Below are 15,161 nucleotides of genomic sequence, written 5' to 3' on the forward strand. Positions count from 1 at the left end.
TTACATTAAATACAACAGACCACACATACAGCTGCTGTTAATTGAGGTCATTTAGTCTTTTCTTAATATTTGAGGCAATATTTGCACTAAACCAGAGATGTATGAAATGAGGCAATGAAAGTATTTGTAAAAAATAACAATAGATCTCAATTATGATCACAAATTCTTAGAAGGATTGATCATTTATGTCATGCAAAGTTATACAAACTATCTAAATGGTCTATAATTTAAATATTTGCCAAAATGTTAGACATTTCTAACATTTGCTTACCCTAACCTAACCCTAACCTTAAATGATTAGGAGGTTATATTGAAGTTGTTATATCCAATGATAATTTAATGTAGTTCAGTGTTTAAGCTGAAAAACTATAATAGGCTAAAATAAGAGTAGCCCACATGCTTAACACTGAAAGTTTCTGCTAATTTGCTCTGGTGTAAGGAATCTTCTCTGTGTTGCTACATTGTTGTTCTGAAACGAATTATTGGCAAATTAATCATTTACACAGTATGAATGCAGTAAACTATATCGACAAATCACAGCAACCTAGAGAAAAGTGATCCAAACAACAAAACTCAGATCTGGACACTTACTGGGTGGTTGCTCCAAGGTTACTATTAATGCTTGGAGAGCATAAAGCGCTTGCAACTGGCGCTCAGTATCTGAGTTAAGGTACTTGTGCAGCACAGGCAGGCGCTTCTGGATGATGGCTGTGTCCACTCTGCAGGAAGTATTCTCATCTGCACAAGAAGAAGAGAAACCCAGAGAAAGCATGTGTGAAATGAAGAACAGTGAGTTGGTCCTTCCAATTTCAACTGAAATCAGTCATATTACCCATCTTACTCATTTATAAAACAACTTAGAGGGCAAACACCTGCCATTAGGTATGGCGCCAATAGGTGCATATCTATCTGCTTCTCCAATTCTATTGGTAATTCTATCTACTTCTCTACAGTGACAAATATACTTCTATAAATAGCAAGAAAAAAAAAACCCTCATGTGTTTTGTAACCTGTTATAAAGAACCATTTCAAAGGTTTCCTACCAGATCAAAGAACCTTTTATCCAGACAAATAACTATTTAAGCACGCAAACTGTTATTATAATTGTCCTGGTTCTATCCAGAACTATTGCCTTTACTTTAGAACCATTAAAAATCCTTTCAGTATAAAATGCACACAATGACTCTTTAGGCACTAGGTAGGTTATGCCCCTCAACTCCAAAGTCTTTAAGCCTTTAACAATTACTTATTGGGCATTTCCATTGTTCTTTATTGCCATTGATGATACAGCTGCACACTGTAGAGGGGCTTGGTGACCAATGCTGCATTAATGCACTGCATTTTTTAATGCGTATAAATAGACACTATAAAATGATGGCTTTTGTTTTGTCGGACTACTTATTTGGATTGGTCATTATACAGAGATTTGAATACAAAATGCAACAATACACAATTTCATATTGCTCTAAATGTGTGTAGTAGCTGCTCCTTTCTCCCGTTTTGAATGCACTGTTACTAATAATAGGAGTTTCCAACCAGAACTCATGTGCACAGCCGGCGAAGCAGCACATACTGATACTTTCTTTTTTATATATGATGTGAATCATGAGAAAGCCTGGTTCTGTCATTCGCTCAATGATGAAAGACGTGCAGTGTATCTGAAATGCTCACATTTTACATGTATGCTTAAAACTGCAGTAGAGTAGAAACAGGAGTACTGTAGGTATTTTATTAGAGGGATAAAGTAGCAGATATTCCATTACGCCCGAAACAGAAATTGCCAAATTATTTTAAATTTTTATTTTATTTTCAGGAATCCTACTGCTAAGATTTATTCTCATAAAATGTATCACTGCAAATATCTCTGTTTATCCTGTGTGGTGTAGCTGCTTGTTAAACTCATGATGTAAGCCCATGATTTAAAACCAAGATTTGCAATAAGGTTGATCTTGGCCTTGTGGGCAGATAATGTACAAAGTATGCCATATGAATATTGTCCCAGCAACCAAAGAATGATCGGTGATAATTTATTCACCAGAATAAATAAGATGTACTCAACATGCATAATGAAAAAGTAAAAGGTTTCAGCGAGCTAAAAGAAAAGAGAAACACCATAAGGAAGAAAAAGCAATGTGACGAGTTTGTACTGCAGTATGGAAGTTTAGTCTTCATTGATAACACACTCACCTTTAACTGCAGCCTTACACACAGCAGTCATTAAAGCTCTGAGGAACAGAGAGGAGCTTATCTGAGATTCATCTAAATTTGCCTGCAAAGTAGAAGAAAACGTGTCACATGTCCATGTAGGGTTCATTCTACTATTAATGCCAAAGCACACGTTCGTAGCTCCCCCAAGCTCTAGCAACGTACTGTAGCATAGCAACAGTGATGCTGATGGATTCTTAGCAATAATGCCTTTATAATGTGTGTAATACAGTTTGTATGTAAATGTGTGTGCAGTGGCTCAATGTTACCTCCACCCAGTCAAATATCTGCTCATCGCTGGCCATATCCACCAGCAGGAGGCGCTCTATCTGTGTATGAAGCTCCTCTGGGGACAGGCTGGGTTTGGAGGGAGAAGAGGGGCTGGAGGAACAGTCTGACACAGTAAACTGCAGCTTCTGGGATGAAGAGAACAGAACATAGAAATGAAAAGCAATGTTAACATTTATGTACGTACATGGAGAAACAGGTGGTTTTGTGCAGTACGGAGATAAACAATTTATATAATTTGAAAAAAAGCTTTGATTGTGTTAAATGTGTGTGCGTGCGTTTTCCCCTCACAGCCTGACTGACCAATCATTTTAAACCTACTTATCTCATGATAAATGTGTAAGACTGTTTTATTTAACAACCATGAATCAATCATTCACAAATGATGAAGTGTGTAGTGTCCTGTCCAGATGTATAAAATACACTGCAGTAATAATTCAGATAAGGAATGCAGAGGAATATAGTGAAACCTTAAGCTGTAATTGTAAATGTAAATTAGCAAGCTAGCAACACAAGCTAGCTTAGCTCAAGCAGATTGGCATCTGACTGGTGATTGGTAAGTGGAAATGACTCACAGGAGGGAGTAGACCTCTCTGCTTCTTTCAAATCAGCTGTGTGGGAAACGTTTAGCTTCCCAGCTGAAGGACAAGTGGTAGGTCACACAGGGATAGTGTGTCAGTTGTAGTGTACTGCTGTACTGTATGTTCACACATACATATGTGTATTTACACATGTATGTATACACACACACACACACACACACACACACACACACACACACACACACACACACACACACACACAATGTTTTCACCCACTGTACTAAACTGTAATGCCCAAACTACGGTGTGAACCAAACCATGACTTCTGCGGGCCATTAGACCCCTTTTAATTACAAAACACTTAGAGTGGGAAGTGGAAATCGCTGTGACTCCACTCCACATGGTATGCTTATGCAGAAATCACCCTGCAGACCCTGTTGACTCACCTGCTCTGAGATGAAACTTTGAAGCTCCTGTTCTTCTGACAGGAAATCATTCCAGTTCAGGCCAGATTCTCTCCATAAAGCGCCTACTTTCCTATGGCTCTGGAGGAGGAAAAACACACAAGAAAGGCACGGTCATTCCTGCTCTAACATTACAGGAAACAAGTTAAATGTGTAAAATTGGTATTGGTGTAAAATAAAAAGGTAGGCCCAGATCGGTTCCTCCAAAATTAATGGGTAGGTGCACGACAAATACATCAGCCATGTATAATGATGTATGTTCACTTCCCAGCTGAAGAGAAAGTGGTAGTTCAGATACGGACAGTGTGTGAGCACTGTTTGACAGTTGGAGGGTATGTTTAAGGTGCTGCCACTGTTTTATCCTGCAAGTTTATCCGGCTGATATTTCGCTGTACATAACCTGAAGAACTCAGGCTCAGGTACTCAGGTTTTCTACAAAAACATGTGTCTCACATACACATTTACTGCTGCACATCAGCCACTGTCCAACAGCCATTATCATAAGTGAGTTCTGAGTAAACAGTCCAGGGCATTGCCCTGGAACATACTGTCCTTGAGAACTGACCAGATGCAGCACAAATAAAGATTAAGATGAAAAAGCTGAATTTGTTCCTTTAAATATGTAACCCTACATTACTTATAGAACCTAAAAAAGGTGGAAAAAAGAAAGATGAAAATCTTACCATTTGCTTGCATAGTAGATGCAGTATTTCTGACATTAACACGCCAGCTCTTCCCACTGGGAGTAACGGTTTGCTTAACTCACTGCAAAGACAAAACAGGCTTGTTTTAGTCAGAATTATCTTAAGTTTTACACAATAATGAAGACCTGAGATATAAGAGACATTTCTTCAATAACTATTCTAACAGGTAATGAACATTATAACCCATTTTACACCTGGTATATAAGCCTAAACTTCTTTACTCTCGTAACTCGTAACATCATAATTATCATCAGTTTTTATAGGCCCTAAAATAGAACCCTGTGTGACTCCAGAATATGTGATGAACCAGATGCTTACCATACAATTCACAACAGTTTCTGCATTAGGAAATATAAGTGAATAAAAAACCTAAAGGGCCAGAGGTTAACATACAAAACCTTCCTGAAGTACTAATTTCCTTAAAAAGAATTTAGAGCTTAATTCTTTGAAGCCACAGTTATCACTGAACATAATTATAATGATGTAACAATATAATGATGTAACTACATAAGCATATATACTAAGTGCAGCAATGACAATAACTCTCATAGGAGTTAGATGATGGTTGATGGTAAGACGAAATGCATTTACCTAAAAAGTTCCTTCATGGGGATTCCTCCTTCTTTAAGCACAGGGCACAGTAGCTCCGCCAGATAAAGCCAAATGTGAGGGATATCTATGGCCATATCATCAGCCATCTCCAGAGTGTCTGCAAACCTGGAGACAACATACATTTTTTTTAGACCTTTTATAAACATGGTCTCCATGTCTGTCTGTTCAATAGTCACACTGGAGGAAAGCATATGTAGAGCTGGGAAGAAATTCTCCTCTTTTAAAGGACTAATAGAGCAGTTTTCATCCTAATAGCCATTTGTGGCACCACAGGCTTTTTTTTACGACTACACGCTGTTAAACCCATGATGTAACACTACAGCTATCTCATGGGAGACACTACATGTAACAAATGAAACTTGCTTGACTGTCTGCTTTCATTTAATAATTTTTATTTTTTTTTTAAACTAGCGTAACCATTGCTTCCACAGAAAGGTAAAATCCCCCTGGTATCCACACTGGTATTCACTTTTATCCCTTTAAATCTCCCACTTCTATACATGCGTCCGGCATGGAAAATAAGAATGAGCTAAAAAAGTAACAAATGTTCACATAACATTTCAGTTCCTGAGCATTTGCAATTCACAAACCCTTTATATCTGCATTTGGGAGACAAGTCATCTATTTTTGTAATCTGTTATTTTAGCCATTCATGTAGTTTATAACTATAAGTTACTAAGTTCCTTTTTTTGTAACTATACTTTTACTTTAGTGCAGGGTTAAGCCACTCCACAGAGTGAAGAGATTCAATTCAATGACAGTCGCAGGGAACGAGTGAGTGAGTGTGTGTGTGTGTCACGCTCATGGGTGAGTGAGAGACAGAAAAAGCTAAGAGCTATATCTCACCCTGTGTATAGTTGTGTCCGTGGCAGACAGCCATGTTGGATGAGCTGATAGAAGAGCTGACCCATGTGCTCTCGGGCAATCTGACTGCGCTCCAGTGTGGACTCCACACACACCCGCACAAACACCACCAGGAACATTTGATCCAGCTCCTCCACACACTGCACCGCCTCCTGCACACAAACACACACACACACACACACATTGATCCATTACAGCAATCATGTAGCAGTAAAGCACAAACCATTACAAAGTATACATACACTATATGGACAAAAGTATTGGGACACCTGCTTATTCATTGTTGCCTCTGAAATCGAGGGTATTATTCATGTATTATATGGAAAAAAAAAGTCAATCCTGCTTTTGTTGGATTAATTGTCTCTGCTGTCAAGGGAAGGCCGTCTATGAGATTTTGGTGTACTTGTGGGAGGATCTGATTGTATTCAGAGCGCCATTCCAAAAGTATTGCATGGCGAACCACTGTTCCAGAGAACAGAGCAATGCTGGGGGGCTTTATACTCCTCTAGCCCATGCCTGACATTAGGCCTGGTGCCAACAGGTTAAAGTTTATCTGCTCAAGAGAATCCTATTCTATTGGCAATACTGAGATTTAAACACCTTTGAGGCTTGAAGTGATGAAATCTATTCCCTCACCCCAAATCTAGCTGACCTGAAGTTGGACTTTTCTTTCAATCTTGCACTGGAGCTACAAGGCTAAAGTAGCTTTAGTCTAAGCTAAAGTAGCTTTAGTCTAAGTCTAAGCTTTTTAATAGAAAAGAAAAAAAGGAGCGACAGCAACACCTTGTAGTCATTGATGTGCAAAAACTCATCGATGATGGCCTTGGATTTCCTCTCCATTTCCTCCTCAGACAGAGCAGGTTTGGCCGGAACCACCGTTACTGGGCTTTCTCTTTTTACTGCTGAGGAACAAAAGAGAACATAATTGGTTATTTTGTAAAAAAAATCCTGTCTTGTCTGATCTAGTTTAGTTTTGGTACTCCGGTCTGATATTGTGTGCTTAAGTGTGCGTAGACATGACTACAAAGTCATGCCAAGCCTTTAATTGTAGCAAATCAAGCAAATGCATACATGTGACTGCAATGGCAGGCCTATGTGTGGTGTGGAGTCTACTGTTGTAGACTGCTAAGCAATTCATCCACTAGGGGACAGTTCTGAGGCAGGAGTTTCTGACAACAACAAACATGGTGAGGGTGGAGAAGGTTGTGATGGCACGTTATTGAGGTTGTGCGTTTTCTGAGTCTCTTTTTGTCGTGTCCATATGGCAGTGGCTGTGAACTATTTGCTACACTGCTTCCATGATATCTGGTGGAACTGCTCAGTTCTGTCAGTATCCGCAAACTTTCAATGAACGTGCACAAAAACTAACAAAATAAATGCTGAGTACGAACAGAAGGCTCCTCCCATATCAGTATTTAATGTTGGGCATAAATGAGCTTGTGGTGGAGACAACAAAACAGACATCCCATTTCACCTACAGTTCAAACTTTTGACCAAGAAGCCATTAAGAAACTCATAATGGGCGAAGCTTGTGCTATTGAGCTATGTGCCACTATTAGCTGGTAAAAAGTGAGCGTGATTAAATAGCCAGCTAAGGCCAACATGACAGCTGCTTGAACAGCTGCTTGTGTCTGTGTTTGTTCTGCTTGCTAGGGAGCTGTTGTTGTGATCTATGTAGCAAGCTTGTTAATTTTTCACTCTCTTGACACCCCCTAATGTGTAGTCACAGATACACATGCTGGAGGTGCAAATGCGTGAGGAACAGGTCATGGATGATATGGCTATATAAAGGCTATCACACAATCAAATCCATTTTGCTTTTGTATTAGTAGTGTAAACATTATACCATGTAAAGTCAGTCCAAGCCGTGTATGTGTCTTACAGGGTTCTCTGGGTCTGCTGTGCTGTGTCTCGCTCCTTTCTTCCGAGACGCTGGTTTTGCGAGGTGGCATGTGTGTGTCTTCTCTGCGTGGCTCTTCAGGGGGCACAGCTTCCAGCAGCTCTTTACTGCTGCTGCCACGGCCCAGAGGCCGCGAAGGGCCCGAACTTAAAACCTTCTCACTCCGATTACTGCTGCCCCGGCTGAGAGACACACACACCCAAACGGCAGATCAGCAAAGTGTTGATCAAAAACATGAATAAGAACTGATGAAAAGTTATACAAAGTAACAGATATTAAGAGGAACCACTGTACCCTCCAAGGTCCATGCATCTTTTGATATTTTCTTAACATCACTCAACTGTGTGGTACATTTTGTAAATGTAGGGTATATGTAGTTCATAATTCATAAGCTATATGTTTGGGTAATCCATCTGTACTGTAGAACACCATCTTATGAACATTAAAGTCATCAATAAACACCATTGACCCAGTTTAATTGGCAGCCATACATGCTCATTCCACCATAACACTGCCTCCACCATGTTTGACAGATGATGCAGCACACATTGAATCATGGGCCCTCTGTATACTCCATTCTCTTTCAGTCTTTCTGGTACATGGCTTCATCTGTCCAAAACAAATCTTGTTCCAGGATTGGGCACATTTCTACAACTGGCTTTTTTCAAGATCTGGCCTTTTAGTTCTTGTGTTACCAGTGACACTAAGATACACACAACCATCCTGGCATCCATGGCATTCTCTGACACGACTGGAGGAAAGAGCTGGGTCCCCAGCTTCACCGCACTAAGACTATAATAAATCTTAAGGGCTCATTACCTTAGGTAAAGATCCATAGAGAGAGTAAAGAGGCAGTGTGTGACGCCACTTAGTCCAGAGAGGGAGGAAAGACCCAGTTAAACTAACTTAAAGTAGTGAAACCGATGAACTCTGAGCTCTGTTCCAATTCACTGCTGGCAATATGCCAGTTAATAAAAGCCTCGATGCCTGGAAGAAAGCCAGCCATAGACTTCCACCATATTCTAGCTGCTAACAAATGTGATAAATGTTCTTTAAATACATTATTTGCACTTACTGATCTGCATATGAAAGCAAGCTAGTAATTTGTAAATTGTTCCTGGCAAAAAGTCAAACAATCTTACTGCTAAGTTGATCAGCTACATGCTAACTACTTGATTTAAAGGTATTGCTTGGCTAGCTGTTCATTCAGACAAGAAATACGGTTATCTATCTAATTGCAGGTCTCAAGGTTGCTACTAAAGTACGTTTGTCCACATAACAGTAGAACATACAATGTCAGAAACCACATTAGCATGCAATTTTCCCATTGCTCATAGGTGGGGCATAAGCATTATTGTGTTTACCTTGCCAGAGGTCGTCTGGAGTCAGGCTCAGGGTTTTGCGCTGGTGGTAATGCTGACTGGGCTGCAGACGACTGCAGTGGTGAATACCGGTTCAGACTACTGCTACCAGTGCGGGACAATTCTGCAACACAAACACACAGAGGCACACAAACAGAAGTGGATGTGGATATGATATTTTTATAGAACATATAGAACAGTGTATCCTATTCCAAATCCAATACATCCCCTGTTCTAAATGTGTGTATTCTTAAAAAAAAAAAAAAAAACTGGATTAGTGTAAAAATGTGCTGTAAGACCTGTAAGTAAATCATTACCAGAATCGCTGGCTTTGGCTCCTCCGCTGCTGCCCTTCACCCAGTTTAGCTGAGCCCTTGGCCCCAGCTGGATCTTATCATCAATTTGAGGCTGAGAGAATGAACGAGAGAGAGAGAGAGAGAGAGAGAGAGAGAGAGAGAGAGACAGAGAGAGAGAGAGAGAGAGAGAGAGAGAGAGAGAGAGAGAGATGGCATATCATGGCTTAATTACTGTTTTCAGCATTTCCTATACTACTGTAAATACCTCATACTGTGCAATTTCTGTACATTTACATTAGACATTTACACAATGTTTGGCCCTTTTAACCCTTTAATTCCTGTATGTAGGCCCACACTTTATTACTATTATAATTTACATCACTTCCACGGGCCCTAAAATAATCAATATCCGGTGAACTAAACAGCTATACAATAGTTTCTAATAATTACATTTACATTACAATTATATTTCACAAGCACAAGTTTTACCCAGAAGTTGTAACCCGCTAGCAAGTAAAGTTTGGATTTGCAGGGTATATATCCTGTTATACCGAACTCACACTGCATTGAATTGTGGTGCAAATTGAACTGTTACACTACCCTAGATCTATCTTTATTATCATTACTTAAACTGAATCTGAATTCTAGGTAACATACTAAACATACCAGACCACACTGAGAATCTTTATCCTATAATAAGTATATAAATATAATAAAAGGGAGAACAGTAGGTCTCTCTCTCTCAGCTAGATAAATGCATGTGAAAAGCATGTCCTTTAGGGGTGGCTCAAAGAGCCAATTACACGTCCCAACTGTATGCAAGGGGGGAGGGGCAATTCTTGCATAATGCCGCTTTAAAAGTCATCTGTGGTTAGGAGTCCAGGAGAGCATAATTAACCTAGATTTCTCTGGATGGGTAGCATAGCCTCTCTCCACCCGATCACTCAGCACGATGCAAGCCAACATGGGCATCTGTTAGCTGACATAACTGCCAATTCTGTTAAAGTACTCCTCCAAGTGTGTTCAAATGTTCAGCAATGTTGTGTTTGGGGAAAAAAAAAATCTGTAGTATGTGACATGGAGGAAGCACGTTCCAGCCTTCACCCTCACAGTGCTGGCAGTGTTGTGTGATAGAAGAAGAATAAGAGGAATTAGTAAGTGGGTGAGTAACTGGAAGTGGCTAAACTAACTTCATCAGACGAACGTCAACGAACGGATTAGCTTGTGTGTAATACAGAGAGCAGCCATATAAACAAACCTTGGAGATTTTGGGGATTTTGGAGGGGTCTATGGTTCTGCTGTTTTTGGTGACCGGTACAGTACTCCAGGTTTCCTCTCTCTGACCACGCAATTCCCTCGGTTCTGTAAACAGAAGAAGACAGGATACATTCACTGCTTTGTACCTGCCGCCATTCAAACACACATATTCAGGTCCTGGACATTGATTAATAACAGATTTTACTCAGTAATATAGTTGGTGATATGGACAGCACCGGTCAAAGATTTGGAACTACTTGACTGAAGCTTTAAGATATTCATGTAACCCAACAAATGTAAAATAATTCGAAATCTCACAATAAGTAGTATATAGTATTCTGGATATGCTGTATGTTGCAGCCTTACTTGTAGAGCTTGAGGGTTTTTTGTTGCTGCAGCCTGACTGGTGTGCTGTTATGTAAACTAGAGAAGCTAGTAGTGAGTGCTGCTGATTTTAGTACTAACCTGGTCTTCTCTTGTCCTTAGATAGAAGCTGCTGGTGGACTTTCCTTTGCTCCTCCTGCTCCTCGATCTTAGCCTCTTTATGGATCTGCTCGATGGTCTTAGGTCCCTGTTCAGCCCTTCGGGAAACCCAGTTATGCTACAAAAATGGAGAAACAGAAACAAATGTCTTACAGAAAGGGGCCGGTTACTGATCACTGCATCAATGTATACATACAAAGATAAGTATTCAGGCAATCACTGAACACAGCATTTTGGTGAGCCTACACTGCGTAGTACTATCGACTACCCATGCTATAACTAGCTAGGTTAATTAGCAACTGTTTTCTAGCTAATGCTGAAGTTTCAGCCTTGAAGGACACTGAGCGTAAATGGGTATTCCATGAGAAATTATGTTTTGGCTCCTTTAATTCATTAATTAACAGGCCAGATAAATTAAGCACGTATCACATTTACTAAACAGACGAAAAAGTATTGGGACACCTACTCATTTATTCCAGGGTATTTAAAAAAAATGCTGAATGAAATTCATTAGAAGGGGTGTCCACAAACATTTGGACATTTAGTGTGTGTCATATGCACCAAACTGTCTGAAATGTATGTGTACTTGTAAACTACTGGAATGAAGTAATCCTTATTGTGCAATGTTTGTTTTTCAGTGAGCTGTGAGCCAAAATGCTTTTGCCCTGTCTGTTCTTTTCTCTGTTCAAGAAAACAGCAGTAATAGGAAACACTCACGGTAAACAATTGGTCAAAAGCGAGCCACGCGATCAAACAAAAACACAAACGGCACATGTACACACATACCAGTCTCAGTTCGATTACATCCTGAAGCATAAAGCGGATCCGTGATGACGTCTTGCGCTCCTTGACTATTTTCTCCATCTGGTTAAAGTACTGGTCCATGCGAGGCTATTTGAGGACACAGAACAGAGGCTAATCAGAAACACAGGCACTTTTTTAACTTACACACACCCCCACACCCACACCCACACACACAAAGAGTCTCGACAAAAGCACAACAAGAAAAGCCACAAACCGCTGTAACATTTGTTAATCTCACTGGGAAAATTGCCAGGAATAAACAAAAACATCATGAGAAGACATTCCAACAAGAAATATTCTACACAGGATAAAATCGTAATGAACTGAGAGACTATTTATCTGGGCAAGATGCACTTCTCTGCTCAAGGGAATACACTGTAGCATGCATCAACATTTCTGTTAATATTAATAGTTAAAAAAGTAAAAGATGACCTGATTTCCAAAAAAGCCTAAAGTGAAGTGACCCAGCATGGTCACCACTTAATAACACCCTACTTTGGCAAGTATCGCAGCCTGTAAATGTATTCTGTAGCCAGCTAAGAGTCTTTCAAATCCGATTGTGAGGAATTCCCAATTCCATCCATTTTTTCTGCAGAAAGTTCCAGTTCTGTGGGAATCATAGTGAGATACTCGATGATGTTTTGTCAGGGGACTGTGAGGCCATTGCAAAACCTTTAGCTTGCACCTCTTTAGGAAGTCCATTGTGGATTTTGAGGGGTGTTTAGGATCTTTATCCTGCTGCAGCCATCCTCTTCATCATTATCTTCAGATTTTGTACAGAAGTGTGTCACTTACACAAGCCCATACCGTCAAATCAGCAGGTCAAAAACAAAAAGTATCCTTGCTCAATCAATTCTGTGCCAAGACTCTAATACGAGTTGACATTTGTTTTTGTGTAAATGTGTTTAACCCCCAAGCTGTTCGTCAGTCGGATGTATGGTCTCGTACATGGTTATCGTACCGTAGCCAGGACTAGTTACCTTTGCCTTCTCAAAGTCCAGGTCCTTGCCGATGGTGGTAAGGAGCCTACAGAGACACTCTAGGCTTTCATCGTCGTGGTTCTTCAACAGCTTCACCACACAGTCATGCATGATGGGCTCAGTCAGCATCCGGAGCTTAAAGAGCTCGCCGATGAACTTGATGTTTCCTGTGGAGCGGCGGCGGGCCTTATCCTTCGCCTCCTCCAGTTCCTCCTGCAGCCGCTCCTTTTCACTGACCTTGTGAAAAAGAAAAAAGAAAACAATTAAGTAACATCATGTATTTGTATGCGGCTTCTGTATGACCGTTGCTATATAAGCAAGTACATCACATAGCTAGAATGTTTCAAACTAGCATACCAAACATCTACGTTTGATTTTTCTTTTTACTAAATCACTAAAGCATCACTTTTATTGGAGGTAAAAAGTTATGGAATATTCTAGGTGATGCTCACTGATGTTGCTGAGTCAAGCTCCTTCTGCTTCTTCTCAAATGCAGCATCGTCCATTTTATCCCTTTCAAATTCCTTCTGACAGCGGTTCAGCAGAAGCTTCCGGAAGTTCACTGTGGTGCCAGGTTTGTCTGCCATGGGTACCTTTAGCTGCAGGCATGTCAAAGGAAGTAAGAAAGTGAGAAAAAAAGTTAATGCAGATTGCTTCCAAGGGGCAGAAACAGCTGTTTTGCCCCCCCATTTTACTAAAATTTCAAAACACCAAACGGAAGACTTTATAACAGGCAAGAACTGCTATTTTATCCCGTCAGCATACTTTAGCACTTAAACCTGAAGGGTGTTTAAACCTCAATAGGGCTAAACGACTATGCTTTATTAGATTAACTTTCCTCACTCAAACCTTGGCTGGAATTAGCTTTTAGTCTAGCACTAGTCTAGTCTAGAACTTCCCTGTGAGGTTTATGTACCTTTGCACAGACAATGGCACAGGAAAGCTGCAGTCATGAGGCCTGGTCTAGTTTTTCTTTAACTTGCCAAGTCTCAGGAAACTGACAGGAAGAATTTAAAACATCATTCTCTTTATTTAAGTTTTCCATCACATCACAGCTTTTTTGCTTGAAAGACATTTTGCTAGTGGGCTGAGTGTAAAATTTTATGAAAATTACATTTTGGGGAAATATTAAAATAAACCAAGACAAACTAGGGAACCTTTAAAAATTACAGTCGTTCAGCCTTACTGTTGAGCCTAACAGTCATTTTAACACTGATTTTCCCAAACAGTTGGAAAACAAAAATGGTCAAAGCATTATTTAGGCAGACACAGCCAGACTAAGAAAGACACTTTCACTAAGCTTAAAAGACCCACATTATTTTTTTGTTTTTAATAATAATAAAAAAATTCTATAATATAAATATATATAAAAAAAAAAAAATAATAATATATATGAGGGAGAGTGAGAGAGAAAAAAAACCACATACTGTAGCAAGACAGTGGCACATGTTGGCATATGCAACTGAAAAGCTGGGCTCGTCAATGGCCTTCTCAAACACCAGGTCTATAACCCCCTTCAGCCGCTCCTCCGTGTTTATGGTGAGGTCCGTCACCTGCTTCATCAGGGGTGTAAACATCTGTGGTGTCAGCTTGTTCAGGATGCTTCGAACCTTCCGCAAAAGGTCCTGAATGGGAATCCACAAAATAAATCAATAAACAAAATTGACAAACATCATTTACAAATAAAAAACTGGTTATAAGTCTATAATTTATTTATCACCATCAGCTTCTTTAGGGGTAAATAATCTCAGATTATCTTTGATTTGCTACACTGTGTACACATTCATTTACACACTTTTATTTATTTATACCCTTATTCTGATTTGCCCCCCCTCCTCTCTTTGTCTTTTTTTGCTATTTAGTGGTCCTGGTTTGTTGGTTTGCCCTTTGTGTAGTAAGAAATTACTGAAAGAAGATGAACAAAAAAAAAGAGCTTTCTTGAAAACAAACCAAGAACAGGCCCAATTGTTTTTGAAGTGCTGAGCACAAATGCTTTCGTTTCGTCTTGACAGCAGAACGGAAAAACAGTAGAGAAGGAGCAAGTCTACATTACTTGTTTTCCCCTTAAGCAGATTTTGAACAGAACATACAGAGTTTACAATAACACAATTCAGTTACAGTAGTGAGTGGTAAGCAGTAGCCAGGAACTAACCCATAGAGGCCACACGTCATGTTATATGATTTATCACCTCATATTCCATTTGTGTTTATTAGTAGGAGACATTTCAGTATCACCCTGATTCTCAATTAAATGACAACATGTTTACCAAATGACACTAAATAACAACATGTGCACTTGATGTCTGGGTTGGGTAATTATGAAAGTATTGAAGATGAACATGGAGATTACTCTGGGTATTCTTTTAGCATCACTGTGAGGCTCATTCACCAAATTTTTTTC

The 15,161-nt window shown here is 39.7% G+C and overlaps 1 protein-coding gene across 5 annotated transcripts in view; it reads right to left on the minus strand.

The window, feature by feature from the left end:
* The window catches only part of eif4g3a (eukaryotic translation initiation factor 4 gamma, 3a), a 71,283-nt gene that overhangs the window by 1,828 nt on the left and 54,294 nt on the right, over positions 1–15,161 (minus strand). For 4 of the 5 annotated variants that reach the window (XM_072666551.1, XM_072666549.1, XM_072666548.1 and 1 more), the window contains exons 17-33: positions 14,188–14,385; positions 13,213–13,359; positions 12,761–12,997; positions 11,763–11,867; positions 10,959–11,094; positions 10,495–10,598; positions 9,258–9,348; positions 8,944–9,064; positions 7,562–7,761; positions 6,463–6,581; positions 5,662–5,831; positions 4,795–4,920; positions 4,183–4,264; positions 3,482–3,580; positions 2,475–2,621; positions 2,188–2,269; positions 592–738 (exon numbers count right to left, since the gene is read on the minus strand). In XM_072666551.1, coding sequence (XP_072522652.1) covers positions 592–738; positions 2,188–2,269; positions 2,475–2,621; positions 3,482–3,580; positions 4,183–4,264; positions 4,795–4,920; positions 5,662–5,831; positions 6,463–6,581; positions 7,562–7,761; positions 8,944–9,064; positions 9,258–9,348; positions 10,495–10,598; positions 10,959–11,094; positions 11,763–11,867; positions 12,761–12,997; positions 13,213–13,359; positions 14,188–14,385 — 2,311 coding nt within the window. Of the gene's footprint in view, positions 1–591; positions 739–2,187; positions 2,270–2,474; positions 2,622–3,089; positions 3,191–3,481; positions 3,581–4,182; positions 4,265–4,794; positions 4,921–5,661; positions 5,832–6,462; positions 6,582–7,561; positions 7,762–8,943; positions 9,065–9,257; positions 9,349–10,494; positions 10,599–10,958; positions 11,095–11,762; positions 11,868–12,760; positions 12,998–13,212; positions 13,360–14,187; positions 14,386–15,161 lie in introns of those variants that run through there. The other variant, XM_072666550.1, reaches the window with a different exon arrangement.

This window comes from Salminus brasiliensis, chromosome 21, assembly GCF_030463535.1.
Source record: "Salminus brasiliensis chromosome 21, fSalBra1.hap2, whole genome shotgun sequence".
NCBI lineage: Eukaryota > Metazoa > Chordata > Actinopteri > Characiformes > Bryconidae > Salminus > Salminus brasiliensis.